General features: G+C 41.0%; 1 protein-coding gene across 6 annotated transcripts in view; it reads left to right on the top strand.

The window, feature by feature from the left end:
• specc1la (sperm antigen with calponin homology and coiled-coil domains 1-like a) overlaps positions 1 to 15110 on the top strand; it is a 304469-nt gene that overhangs the window by 23821 nt on the left and 265538 nt on the right. For all 6 annotated transcript variants that reach the window (XM_059655174.1, XM_048555846.2, XM_059655171.1 and 3 more), the window contains exon 2: positions 11643 to 11832. In XM_059655174.1, coding sequence (XP_059511157.1) covers positions 11680 to 11832 — 153 coding nt within the window. In that variant the 5' untranslated portion in view covers positions 11643 to 11679. The remainder of the gene's footprint in view (positions 1 to 11642; positions 11833 to 15110) is intronic.

Genomic DNA, 15110 nt, shown 5'->3' with positions numbered 1-15110 from the left:
TGCAGGTAGACAGTGGTGGGGATTGGGCAGTGAGGTGGGAGGAGTAGATACACTGCCTATAAGGGTAGGAGAGACAGAAATCCTTAACATTTAAGAGGTGTTTAAATGTACTTTTTGGCATCACAAGTGTATGCACCTATGGGCCAAGCGCTGGATTTGGGAAGAGTTAGGTTGTTGTTTTTGACCTGCACAGTCTCCAGTAGCCAAAGGGCAGTTTTCTGTGCTATGGAAATCTGTGACAATTTGGGATTAAGCAGTTGGTTTGACTGGCACCACATCCACAACGTCTACTCCCTTCACTGACTCTCAGCAGCAGTTATGTGTACTGCCATCAAAATGCAGTTGAGAAATTTACCCAAGATCCTTAGACAGCACATTCAAGACCCACAACCACTTCTATCTAAAAAGAAAAAGGAAAGCAGACAAATGTGAATGCCACCAGCTATAGGTACTCCATCAAAGCACTCGCCATTCTGACTTGGAAATGCACCGCTGTTCTTTCAGTGTCATTTGGTCAAAATTCTGGCTTTTCCTCTGCCATGGTATTGTGAGTCTACCTACAGTACATGGTCTGCAAAGATTCAAGAAGGCAGCTCCTCATCACCACCTTCTTGAGGGCAGCTAGGGGTGGACAATAAATGTTGGCCAGCCAGCAATGCTCATGCCCCATAGGTGAATGAAGAAATATGGTCCCTATTTCAGTTACTAACCCTTGGAGTGTCTTCCATAGCGCCTCATCTCAGCATTTCTCCTCTGCAGCTCCTTGATTCGATGTTCAAGATCTCCCAGTCATTTTTTGGTTTTTACTGACTGTCCAAATGCTCCATAACTGAATGGAATAATGTACTGACACCCACAAATGATCTAGTGGTCATTTGAATCCAGGTTGTCATATCCTGAAAATATTACCTGAAGCTAGCATTCAGGCTTTCTCCTTCAGGTGATAGAGGAATCACTCCCTCACACCCATCTATTATTACCTGTTGCCTAAGATTCAGTAGCTAGTTTGTTTTTTTTTGCACATTCTGTGCTGTCCTTTGAGTTTGCAGGTGTTAAACATGTTGGAAGAGGTCCATTGTGAAATGAAATATAATTTGTGAGATTTATTCTTGTACAACTTTTTTAAATTTGGATAGATCCCAAAAGTAATTAGAGGAAGTAAAAGGGGTGTTAGCTGGGGTGGAATTGTTTGGACTTTGTGTGTGTTTCCATATGAGTGCTCCAGACAGGGAAGGAGTTGTTGGACCCTGAGGATTTTCCAAAGGACCCTGTTCAGAGCTCAGAAACGGGAAATATCAATCTGCTTTTCTTTAAAAACTGGCAAGGATTGGTCTTAACGCTTGGTACATTTTTAGGTCACAAGCTACATTCTGAATTCCTCTGAAATTGTGCTGTGCAGTAAAGTGCCTGAACTTGGGAAGACTGAGCATTCCTTCATGATGAGATGTTGAATGTGTCTGAGATGTTCATGATACTTTTTACTCTCTTTCCCTGTTTCATTAGGTTTTGCCTCTGATGGGTTTCCTTTGTTATCACTGTGTGCTAGCCTTGTTTGATTTTCCTTTCGTTCTCTGCCATGCTGTATCTGTTCTGATATTGCACCCTTGCTGCCCTGTTTCTCTAGTCCTCAAAACTGGCAGCCTCACTCAGTTTTACACGCGTCATGCATTTTGTCTTGTGCATGCATTCCCCTTTCCTATCTTCTTTGTCCCTTCTTTGGGTCACTGTAGCTTCGACAGTGTTGACTTCATGGCATTGCAGTGTCATATACAATGTTTTATATAATATCCTCAATATACGTATTACTATCGTAATATTTCCATCTGTTCTTGGGACTTAGTGTTTCAGGCACCTTGTAAGTTGATGTTGGGTCTACATTTTCAAAACACCTATAAGAGACTGTGTAACATGATGTATTAAGATACACTGCAACAATTAGAACTGGATCAACTTTCAGTCAAGGACTGTATGTCTACTGATATGTGACATCATTTCCACGTTAAAAGATGTCCCATAGCAAACCCATAACCAGTAACATATTGGACAATTGGACTACTTATTAGTAGTGATTGGTTAGAATGTTGAAGTGCCAAGTTGTGTGTGACACTTTTCAGATGTTGGTTTGACACCTGGAATTTCCTGTTTCAATGCAACAGCTGTGGCAATCTGAGAATGCGGGCACAACTTCACTGTCTCCAAAAGGAGGAGCAGCTCAATGGCTGGTAGCCGCAGTGGGTTCAGTTACAGAGAAATGTAATCTAAAGACTGGTTTCCAGACCTGAACCAATGACCTCATCCAGCAGAGATAATGGGAACTGCCGATGCTGGAGATGCTGAGATAACAAGGTATAGAGCTGGACGAACACAGCAGGTCATGCTGCATCGGAGGAGCAGGAAACCTGACGTTTCAGCTCCTCTGATGCTTGACCTGCTGTATTCACCCAGCTCTACACCTTGTTATCTCACCTTATCCAGCATTTATGTCACAAAGTATGAGTAACTTGAAAACAAATATCTTGAACTGTTTTCTGTAAGTTCTTGTTTGGTAACAATACAAATGCTAACAGTTCCTTCCTCCCTTTCCACTCGAGTGAATGAAGACTTAAAAAAGAAATAACAAGTGCCAGATCATCATCCAGTTTCATGGATCAAAATGATACCAAACAAGAAAAATCTTTAACTCTGAAAATGAGTCATTAGGTAAATTCCTAAGGAGGGAAAATGAAGTGTTCTATGGTTATGCGTTACATTGATTTGAGCTGGAAGAACCTTGAAATCATCCAAAAGCAAATTAAGTAAATAAAACAGGATTTTTGTTTTGTCTAGTAGCATATCTGGAGCTAAGGAGGGCTAATGTTTGTGTCCTTCATCTTGTTTGCATCCAGTATTTCCAATTATGGTGGTTGTTATGGATTTCCACAAAATTGGCAGCACCTAATTAGCCTGCCTGAGATCTGTCATAAGATTTTCATTAGTGACCACCACACAGCCCTTTTTTTAAGGACAAAGTTCTGTCTTCACAGTAAGAATGCCCTCCATTTTGATGTGTGGTACGATCACTATCTATCAGGATCAACTTGGAACAGCTGTGGCAATTCAAGGTTGGCAATCTACGAGATACAGTGGGCCATCACCAGCAGCAGAATTATACTAGTGCATTCTGCAACATAGACCATAGCACAATAAAGCACAGAAACAGACCCTTCATGCAATAATACAGTATGAGCTTCAAGCCAAGCTAACCTAATCCCTTCTGCCTGCCCATGGTCTATATCCCTCTACTCCTTGCTAATTCATGTGCTTATCTAAAAGCCCCTTAAACACCCCTATCGTATCTGTCTCCACCTCCTGGTCAGGCATGATGTCCACTCAATTATCATCAAGCCAGGGGTTCAACCCTGGATCAATGGAGTGTGCAGGAGGGAATACCAGGAACAGCAGCAGGCGTACCTAAAGGAATGAACCTGGTGAAGCTGAAAACCGGATTGCTTGCATGCCAAACAGTGTAAAAAGTAAATAATGGACAGGGCTGAGCAGTTCTGCCACATGCATTTCTAAATGGTGCTGATGAATTAACTGGCTTGTTGAAAGATGACTCCCTACAAACTAACGTATCATGTCGCCATAATCTTACCAAGCCCATAGGGCTGCTCTCTCGTTAGATGGCTGACCAATAGTAGTTTAACCTGAGGGCCACCATACATCATGTAAAGGGAGCGGTTGAGAAGGACAGTCCTTAACGGTAACCTCAGTCACTGATTGGAATTGAATCCAAACTGTTGGCACCACACTGCTTCACAAACAAACTGCCCAACCAACTGAGCTAAATTGATCCCTTCTGTACAAATAACCCCACCCTCAATGACAGTAGTGTAAAAGATCAGGCTGAAGCATTCGCAAAGTTTTCAGTCAGAAGTACTGAGTGGATGATCCACCTTGGCATACTCCAGAGATCCTCAGCATCATAGATGCCAACCTTCAGCCAATTCTGTTCATTCCATGCGATATCAAGAAACAGAAAGAAGCATTTCAGTACTATAAAGGATATAGATCTTGACAACATTCTGGCAATAGTACCAAGATTACTGCTTCAAAATCTGCTGTCCTCCAAGGTAAGTTTTGAGTACAACTACAATAGTGCTGTCTGTTGTGTGGATAATTGTTCATATTGCCTTGTATACAAGAAAAGGACTATTATATCATAGCTAATTACTGCCTCATCGGTCTGCTCTCAATCATCAGTAAGGCACTGGACAGTGTCATCAACAGTGCAATCAAGCAGCACTGGCTGTGCAATAAACTGCTCACTAGTACTTAGTTTGGCTTCCGCCAGTGCCATTCAGCTCCTCAATCTGTTTACACCCTTAGTTTAGGCATGAATAAAAGAGCTGAATTCCAGATATAAAATGAGAATGATTGATTGATCTTGTCATAAAGTCTGCATTTGATTGTGTAGTTGTACCTGGCACAAACTAAGAGTCAGAGTAATACAGCATTGAAACAGCCCTTTCAGCCCAAACTGGTCCACGCTGACCGTGGTGCCCACTCAAATAGTTCCAGTTGCCCGCATTTGGCTCATATCCTTCTCCACTTTCCCATCCATGCATGTATCCAAATGTATTTTAAATGTTGCTATTGTACCTGGCTCAACCACTTTCGCTGGCAGCCCATTCCGTATACACACCACTCTCTGCATGAATGAATTGCCCCTCAGGTCCTTCTTAAATCTTTCCCCTCTCACCTTAAACTTATGCCCTCTAGTTTTGAATTCCCCACCCCTGGGAAAAAGACTACATACATTGATCCTATCTATGCCCCTCATGATTTTATCTACCTCAGTAAAGTCACCCCTCATTCTCCCACATTCCAAGGAATTATATCCTCTCCTGGACAACCTCTCCCTATAACTCAGGCCTACTAGTCCTGGCAACATCATTGTAAATCTTCGTTGCACACGTTCCAGTTTTAACAATGTCTTTCCTCTAACAGGGTAATCAAACTTGTACACAATACTCCCAAGTGTGGCCTCAATAACGATTTATACAACTATAACATAATTTACCAACTCCTTGCCTCAATGCCTCAACCAATGAAGGCCAGCATGCTACATGCCTTCATCATCATTCTGTCTACATGTGACACTGCTTTCAACTAACTAGGTACTTGTACTCCTCTATTCTACAGCACTCCTCAGGACCTTACCATTTACAGTATAAGCCCTACCTTGGTTTGACTTTTCTAAAATGCAACACCTCGCACTCATCTGTACTGAATTGCATTTGCCAATCCTCAGCCCACTTTCCCATCTGATCAAGATCGCTCTGTAATTTTTGATAACCTTCCTCGCTCTCAACGATACCCCCTAATTTTGTATCATCCATGAGCATCTCCAGCTACCATCCCTCCATCATCAGATCAAAAGTGGAGATGTTCACTGTGTAACATTCTGCACTGTTTGCAGCAATTCGGATACTGAAGCAGTTCATATCCAAATGCAGTAATATCCCAAAAAAAAGTACTCTGGATGCTGCAACTCAGAGACAAAAAACAGAAATTGCTGGAGAAACTCAGGCCTGGCAGCATCTGTGGAGAGAAATCAGAGTTAACGTTTCAGGTCCACTGACCCTTCTTCAGAACTGATGGCAGCTAGGAAAAGGTTGGTGTCTATGCAGACGTGGAGAGTGAACAATAGCTAGGGTAGAGCCCAAGAGAAAGAAAAAAGTTAGACAAAGGAATGAATAAAGGTCAGCCTTGGGGGAGTGAATAGTTGACAATGGGTTGTGTGTGGTAGCAGCTTATGTGACGACAAGGCCTGTTGTGTGGGGATTGGGCTAAGTACATGGGAGACGGTGCCTCAAACCCTAAAGTTGCCAAACTGTATATTAATCCAGAAGCCTGCAGTGTTCCCAAGCAGAAAATTAGATACTGTTCTTCCAGCTTGATCTGAGTTTTGCTGGAGCACTGTAGCAAGTACACAGTAACAGCCAGAAAGTGGCAAGTAACATTCTCATCTCAAGTGCCACGCAGTCTCAATTTCCAACAGGAGTATCTGACATAACCATCATTGAATACCCTGCAACCGTTATCTTGGGGGTACACCATTGACCAAAAGCTGACTGGAGTAGCCATATAACTTCTGTGTCCTCTACAGCAGCTCACAGGCTACAAATCCTGCAGAGAGTAACTCACCAGCTGTTTTTTCAAAGACTTTCTACCATCTACAAAGCACAAGTCAGGAGTGTGATGGAATATTCCTTAATTGCCAGGAGGAGCGTAACTTCAACAATAATCAAGAAGCTTAGCACCATCCAGGGCAAAGCAGCCTACTTGATTGGCACCACTTTCACAAACAGTGATCCCCTCTAGCTTCGACGTTCTATAAGATCATAAGACATGGGAGCATATGTAGGCCGTTCAGGTGGCAGTCAGAAACAAGAAAGGAGCAGTCACTTTATTGGGAGTTTTCTGTGGACCGCCCAATAGCAGCAGAGACACTAAGGAACAGATTGGGAGACAGATTTTTCGAAAGGTGCAGCAGTAATAGGGTTGTTATCATGTATAAATTCAGCTTCCCTAATATAGACTGGAACCTCCTAAGTGCAAATAGTTTGGATGGAACAGATTTTTGTCAGATGCGTCCAGGAAGGATTTCTGACTGAATATGTAGATAGGCCGACTAGAAGGGAGGCCAAATTGGATTTGGTGCTTGGCAACAAACCAGGCCAGATGTCAGATCTCTCGGTGGGAGAGCATTTCGGCGATAGTGATCACAACTCCCTGACCTTTCCTTTAGTCATGGAGAGGGATAGGAGCAGATGATATGGGAAAGTATTTAATTGTGGGAGTGGGAATTACAGTGCTATTAGGCCAAAACTACAGAGCATCAATTGGGATTAGATGTTCTCGGGGAAATGTAAACAGAAATGTGCAGGTTGTTTAGAGAGCGGTTGATACGAGTACCGGATGGGTTTGTCCCACTGAGGCAAGGAAAGGATAGTAAGGTGAAGGAACCTTGGATGACAAGACATGTGGAACACCTAGTCAAGAGAAGGAAGGAACTGAAGAATGGACTTAGGAGAGCTAGAAAGGGCTATGAGAAAACCCTGGCAGGTAGGATCAAGGAAAACCCTAAGGCGTTCTATGCTCATGTGAGAAACAAGAGTATAGCCAGAGTGAAGGTAGTGCCAATCAGGGTTAGTAGAGGAAACTTGTGTGCGGAGTCAGAGGAGGTAGGGGAGGTCCTTAAGGAATACTTTGCTTCAGTATTCACCAGCGAGAGGGACCTTGACATTTGTGAGGCTAGCATAAAACAGGCAGATATGCTTGAACAGGTTGATGTTAGGAAGGATAATGTGCTAAAACTTTTGGAAAACATGAGGATAGATAAGTCCTCTGGGCAAGATAGGGTATACCCAAGGTTACTACAGGAAGCGAGTGAAGAGATTGCTGCCCCTTTGCAACAATCCTTGCATCCTCACTGTCCACTGGAGTAGTACCAGAAGATTGAAGGGTGGCGCATGTAATTCCCTTGTTCAAGAAGGGGAATAGGGATGATCCTGGCAATTACAGACCTTGTTAGTCTTCCTTTTCTGGTAGCAAATTATTGGAGAGGGTTCTGAGAGATTGTACTTACGATTATTTGGAAAAGCAGATTTTGATGAGAAATAGCCAGCATGGCTTTGAGGGGGCAGGTCATGCCTCACAAGCGTTATTGAATTCTTTGAGGATATGACAAAACACATCAGTGAAGGTAGAGCAGTGGATGTGGTGTTTCTGGATTTTAGCAAGGCATTTGATAAGGTTGCCTATGGTAGGCTGATTCAGAAAGTAAGAAGGCATGGAATTGAGGGAAATTTGGCTGTCTAGATATAAAACTGGCTATCCAATGGAAGACAGAGGGTGGTAGTAGATGGAAAGTATTCATCCTGGAGCTTGGTGACCAGTGATATTCCATAGGGATTTGTTCTGGGACCTCCGCTGTTTGTGCACTATCAACAAGATGCACTGCAGAAATGCACCAAATATGTTCAGATAGCATTTCCAAACCCACAACTACTTCCATCTCGAAGGACAGGGGCAGCAGATATATGGGAACACTGCCACCTTCAAGTTTCCTTCCAAGCCACTCACCATCCAGACTTGGGAGTATATTGCTGTTCATTCACACTCACTGGGTCAAAGCCCTGGAGTTTTTTCCCTAATGGCATTGTGGGTAAACACACGGCAGGTAGACTGCAGCAGTTCAAGAAGGCAGCTCACCACCACCTTCTTGAAGGTAACTGGGGACAGGCAATAAATGCTAGCCAGCTAGCAACAAGCAAAAATGAATAAATAAAAAAAACCCTGGAAATGAAATGTTTAAAATGGATTTCAAAATGTTAAGCTTCTCATTTTCCCCATACTGAAAGAAATGCCTTAATGTCTGTAGTCTGAAATCCAGTGCGTAAGACCTCAGATTTGGCAATGAAGTTTATATACTCCCACTGAATTATTACTTCCAAGGGTGGGGAGAATACTTCAATAATTTCAAGCTTTGAACAAACTTGAGGTCAAGAGCAAAATATATTCAGTGTTTGCTGGGTGCTACAATATGTTCTTTTTTTTAGAAATCTAAACTATTTTGTGGAGGCCAAAAATAGATTTTGTAATGTCAGCTGATTTCCTCCCTAGTGAAAGCGACTGGGGCCCTCAATAGAGGGAATTGTTTCTTCAGAATACTGGTTTAAAATTTTACCACCTTTAAACTCTTCAGAATTAACTGTTTTACCACATAGTTTCAATAGCACCTATTTTCTTGTTTCTTTTCTCTCTCCTCTCACTCCAGAAGTAAACAGTTATAACGTATGAATGTTAATGTAGATATTTTTGACAACATGTTATAACTTACCTTTGGTCTAGAAGGCTTGGGTTCAAGTCCCATTTACTGCAAATGTATTGGCATTACACTTCTATGAGAGTCTTAACAAGACTTTTATGCTATGAATGTTAGTATCTAATATGTGGTGTTAACTAGTCATCACTAGCATTAATAAATCGTTTCGATTGATGTATCTATAAGTTACAGCCTCACAGAAGGGCTTGACACATAATCTAGTTGTGGCACTCTTTTGGACAAAACATTTAAATCACACCTATTCAAAATATTAAAAATTCTGTGTTAATTTTCAAGTGTAACATTCTTTTATAAGCCCCCACTTTTTAATAATCCAGCTGCCCTGCTGATTCTTTACATCTTGTATGCAATTGTTGCTGGTGTGAAATGACCTCACTGTTTGCCCATGTACTAATTTCCGTGCTGCAATTTAAGATATATATCATTGCCTACTATATAAAAGCAAGTGCGAATTATGTTGTACCTCCTCACTTGGCAAAGAATGTGAAGATACTGGAAAACAGTTTCAGCAGCTGTGAAGATGAGCCTGGTTTCAAAGTTGGGAATGATAGAGAACTCCAACCTAAACTGATTAACATTAAAAAAAATTGCAGCGACTGACTGACTGACAAATCAAAAAGCCAACTCTGAATCAAAGAGACAGTCGGAACTGAATCAAAGAGACAGTAGGAACTGGAGATGCTGGAGAATCTGAGATAACAAGGTGTAGAGCTGGATGAACACAGCACAGTCCGAGCATCCGAGGATGGGGAGAAAGGGGAAGGCCTGAAATGTCAGCCTTCCTGCTCCTTTTGATGCTGCTTGGCCTGCTGTGTTCATCCAGCTGTACACCTTGTTATCTCTGAATCAAAGAGGCTTGCTTTGTGATATACAGCTCAAAATTGAGGTTATTGCATTACTACTCTAGAACTTGAAATGCACATTTCTTTGAAGATCTGTCGAGAGGTGAGGGAATTAGCGCTCCACTATCCTAATTTTGACCTGCCTATCAGATCAGGAATGCTGAACATTGGTGACCATTTAAGTGTACTTCATGGCGTCACTGATTATAGCAAGTTGTAGGTGAATCTTTCCAAATGTGGTGTTGAACACAATGAGCTAGCTTTTTATGAAGATTGTCTTTCCCTGGAAGAAATGGGAGTCGTTAAAGCAGAACAGACATAGCTCATGGGCTTTTTGAATTTATTTAACAATTCCTTTAATGGAGTTAAGTATGTGTAGGCTGGTCCAAAGTCAATAGATCCTGTGTCTCTGTCTCTGTCTGTCTGTTTCTCTTTCTGCCTGTTTCTGTGTCTCTGTCTGTCTTCCACCCCCTCTCACCGTCTGTGTCTGTCTCGCGCGCTCTCTCTCTCTCTCTCTCTCTCTCTCTCGCTCTCTCTCTCTCTCTCTCTCTCTCTCTCTCTCTCTTCTCTCTCTCTTCTCTCTCTCTGACACTGTCTCTGTGTCTCTCATTGTGCCTTGCTCTCTCCGTCTCCCTCTTTCTGTGTTGCTCTCGCTCGCTGTGTCTCTCTCTCTGTCTCGCTGTGTCCCTCCCCCTCACCCACCCATCCTTGCGCACATGTGTATGTGAAGCCATAGTGAATTTGTAATTGCAGATACATTCTATTTTGGTCAAAAATTTTATGGAAAATCAGTCAATGAGGCATTTTATAAATTCCTACTTTAGAAATGAAACCATTCTGACTCCAAACCAAATCACAAACAGATTTTAGCAAGACTTCACACCTACCATGCATTGCCTGGTGTAAAATGCCACCTCTTCCTTACACTGATAAAACCTTTTAGTTCTCTCATAGCATTGTCTTGGAAGAAATTTGGAAATTTTCATGTACACATCAAACAATTAAAACCTTCGAACTGATTAAAGATTTAATAGCATCTTATGTATGTTTAATATATCCTCATCAGTGGTGTGACCCTTTGATCTTTTACTTGCATATTCTGTGTCTGATAGTACCTCTGCAGCACCTGAAGGAGGAGTATGGCTCCGAAAGCTTGTGTTTTCAAATAAACCTTTTGGTCTATGATCTGGTGTTGTGTGGTTTCTGACTTTGTCCACCCCAGTCCAACTCTGGCACTTCCTCGTCGTGATGTCATTTGTGAAAGGTACTGGAAAGATAGATATAGAAAAGAAACAGTGACACCAGTTATTTTTTCTGGATTCATTCAGTTGCTCAAGTTTCCCTCCAATATAATTGTTTTTATCAGTTGTTGCATCAGGGTATGAGGAACCATCCTGTCTGTAGAAAAGGTCGTTTGGTAAATGTAATCTTGCCATGGCCAAATTACTTGGACTGGTTATCAATTTTATTCTCCCCACCTTTCCCCGAAATAAATCTGCATCCTTCCCAGTGAAAAGCAAGTTGCTGAGAAGAGTCATAGGAAAATCATATAAAACAAGTTGCACACTGGTTAAGTTGCAAGGAGTTTAAATTTTGTTTATTTCTTGAGATGAAGGTGGTGTAATAGCAACAGGTTAGGGAATATTTTATTCATTAAGAACCAGATTTTTGTGTGTGATTACACACATTTCATAGGCTAACATTTAAAGATGAAAGTGACTGCTGACACACTGGAGAACTGTGTTTGACTTGACAAGTTTCAGAGCCTTGAACAGCAGAAAAAAGTGCATTTTTTAAGTTAATTATTTTGGAATATCTTGAAATTCACTTTTTAGCACCAAGCTTAAATTTTCAAATATCACTTGTTCATTCTTCATTCCTTGATGCACAGTTAATGTATTTTTCAGATTCAGTTGTAAATGCATCACACACTGTGAGCACAGAATGAAGAAGGCAAGCAGGTCCGCTCCTGCAGCATCCAAACTCCAGGGTACTTGTAAAATGCAGACCATTGAGAAAACTAAATCGGATAACTGCTCTTCAGTAACCACAGTTACAAAGGCTTCGAAAGCAGGTTCAACAGCCGCATTAACTAAGGTAATTATTTCTTTGCTGCACTATAGGATATGGAAAAACGTAAATGTTGAAGCTACAGAATGTGGTAGAAATGGGTTAGATGAAGTTGTTACATTTTGTTTACTTTTTTTCCCATTGTATGGTATGTTGGATTTCAGATTCCCCTTACCGAGAGCTCAATGTTAGTACCTTCGTACATCTTCAGTAAAGGGAGTAAAGCAGTGTGATCTTGGTTTCTGATGAATATAAACTTTTCATCTCTTAGATAAACTTGAAAAGTTTTTTTTCAGGACAGTATTGGGGAGGACAAGTTAACTTAGGATGATATGCCTTAAATCATTTCCTTTTGTCTAATGAGAAATTGTATTTGACTTAGTTTATTGCTAGCCCGAACCCTTGAGCTGCTTGTCAACCAAAAGTCAAATTGTCAGGGCCTAATCTGGTACTTACCTCTGGTATTGTAACCATATGCTCAATAATTCGGCAAACAATTTTATAGCACCAAAGTAGGCCATTCAGCCCATAGAGAATATTGTTATAATGCTCTTAACACAGAGATTACATGCACCTCTCGTGCTAAGGTTGTTAACACAATTCAAGGATCATCTTTGCAGGCTATATCCTTCATTTTTTTCATTGATGTGGTTGTTGCTGGTGAGGCCAGTATTTGTTGCCCATCTCTAAATACCATTGAAAAAGAAATCATGAGTTGCTTTCTTGAACTGCTGCAGTCCCTGGGGACTCAGGGTTGACTTGCTAATTTGTCCTGAAATCCACCTGCAACATAAATGAGCCCAAATGATCAAAGGGGGAAAAAAAAGTCCCTAATAGGTTCCTAGTGGACATCGAGCTTCATAGAATAGGATCACTGTGTGGAACAGGCCATTCTCCACATTAGGTCCACACCAACCCTCTAAAGAGCATCCCACTCAGACCCACCTCCTACTTCATCCTGCATTTCCCGCCCTAGATACGATGGGCAGTTTAGCATAGTCAGTCCATCTAATCTGTAATCTTTGGACTGTGGGAGGAAACCGGAGTGCACAGAGCAAAACTGTGCAGACACAGAGAGAAAGTGCAAACTCAACACAGACCGTCACCTGAGGCTGGAATCAAACCCAGGTCTCTGGCACTCTGAGGTAACAGTGCTAACCACTAAGCACTGTGCCACCTTTTATGAAAGATTCTTTAGGTCACTCAGATTGTAGTGCCAAGTATTACTCACCTTTTCCTTTGATAGAACATTTATTTCTTCAGTTTGATTTTTGAAAGCAGTGATGAACTGTAGAAATTTTTTTGAAGGATGCTTTTGTTTTAAAAACAGAAAATTCATATTTTATTGAACAGGCAATGAAAGTATGCTCTCCAAATTTAAGGTGGGGAATTTAGTCTTGAATGATATTCTGATTGAGGAGAACTGTAGTCCAGAGCAGGGGGTAATTTATCATATATTTGCATTGATCCTGAGCCTTCTAATTTGCAACATCTTAGCCTTCAGCTGTAGTTATTAACTAATATCGAGAATTTAGAAAATGTGTTGGATTGCTTCTTGATCCAGCTTATCGATGAAGGTGTTTTGAGCATAGGAGAGAAGTAAATGATTAGTGGAAGTCACTGCTAAATGTATTTTCTCATTTCAGTTTTCTCGAACTTGCTCTTGGATGCTGAAGTTAATATGTGCTTAAATCACTCTACAAGCTGGCTGGCAGTCCTAATGCAATCTGGAATACAAGACCAGTATTTTCTCCAGCTCATGGATCATTAAAGCTTGTCATAGTTTTAGATTAATCAATGGTTCATGGATTGTAATGGAAAGGGTCCACAATTCTCATTTTAATTTTATTGTCTCACTGCTTGGAGGTTATGAGACAAGCAGTCATTCACAATTGAACCACAATATTGTTGTGGTGAAAATGTGGTCAGCTGTGGTTTCACGCGTTTCCTGTATATTACAGCTTAACATTTAATGCACAGAAACTAAAATTCACTGTTTTGTGGTTTCTGATACTGTAGTTTAAATATTTATCTGCTGCTTGTTACTATTTAAACTTGTTAAAGTAGTGGAATTGGTTCTTATGAAAGTTGTCTATTCTACTTTTAATCTATTTTTCAAAGAGCTAGCTGTAGTTTAGAATGTGATTTGAGGGTTTTAAGAACAGAACATGATGCGATCTGGCATGAATTTAAATTAATGTACTTCTGTAGCATTAGATCACAGAATACAGCTCAGAATATCTCATAATTATAAGAATGAATTCTAATCTTGGGGGTTATCTAAGCAGGTTTTCAAACTTTATGGCAGTAAATATTGAAAAAATATTTCCAGGAGTTGGGAGATCATGTGGTGGCTATACAGGATATTGGTTAGGCCACTTTTGGAATACTGCATGCCGTTCTAGTCTCCGTGCTACAGGAACGATGTTGTGAAACTTGAAAAGGTTCAGAAAAGATTTACAAGAAGTGTTTGAGCTATAGAGTGAGGCTGAAAAGGCTGGGGCTATTTTCCCAGAACGTCAGAGGCTGAGGAGTGACCTTATAGAAGTTTGTAAAATCATGAGGGGCATAAATAGGGTGAACAGACAAAGTCTTTACCCTGGGGTGGGGAATCCAAACCTAGAGGGCATAGATTTAAGGTGAGAGGGGAAAGATTTAAAAGGGCAACTGTTTCATGCAGAGGATGGTGCATGTATGGCATGAGCTGCCAAATGAAGAGGTGGAGGCTGGTACAATTACAACATTTAATAGGCATCTGGATGGATAAGAAAGGTTTAGAGGGTATGGGCCAAATGGTGGCAAATGACACTAGATTAATTTAGGATATCTGGACACCATGGTTGAGTTGGACCGAAGGGTCTGTTTCCATGTTGAATAGCTCCATGTTTGTAGTAGCCAGTGAAGTTTAACAAAGAAGAAATAAAAATCTGCACTTGTCAAGGAAACCTCAAAGAACTTCATAGTCAGTGAATTAGTTATGTGTTTTCTACATTACACCATTTGAAGTGCCTATTGTAATGTGAAAACCGCAGCAATTTTTAGTGTTTCAGAAACGTGAATAAGTTTTCCTGTATAATACCACAGAATCTTTCGCAATCCAACTGGAAGAGCAAGTTGGGAATTGACACTCACGTTACATCTGAAAGTTGACATTTCTGACTTTGCAGCAATTGCCTATTATCACACCAAAGTATTGATCTTGTGGTACATCTTTTGACTGCCATGACTCAAGCTCTCTGTTGAAGGTTTTCTCAGTATGATTGCCTTAATTATGTGTGGGTGTTTGGCTAAGCACCACAGTGTTT

The sequence above is a fragment of the Stegostoma tigrinum genome, chromosome 26 (assembly GCF_030684315.1).
Source record: "Stegostoma tigrinum isolate sSteTig4 chromosome 26, sSteTig4.hap1, whole genome shotgun sequence".
Classification (NCBI taxonomy): Eukaryota; Metazoa; Chordata; class Chondrichthyes; order Orectolobiformes; family Stegostomatidae; genus Stegostoma; species Stegostoma tigrinum.
This window is presented reverse-complemented; position numbering and strand designations above follow the sequence as displayed.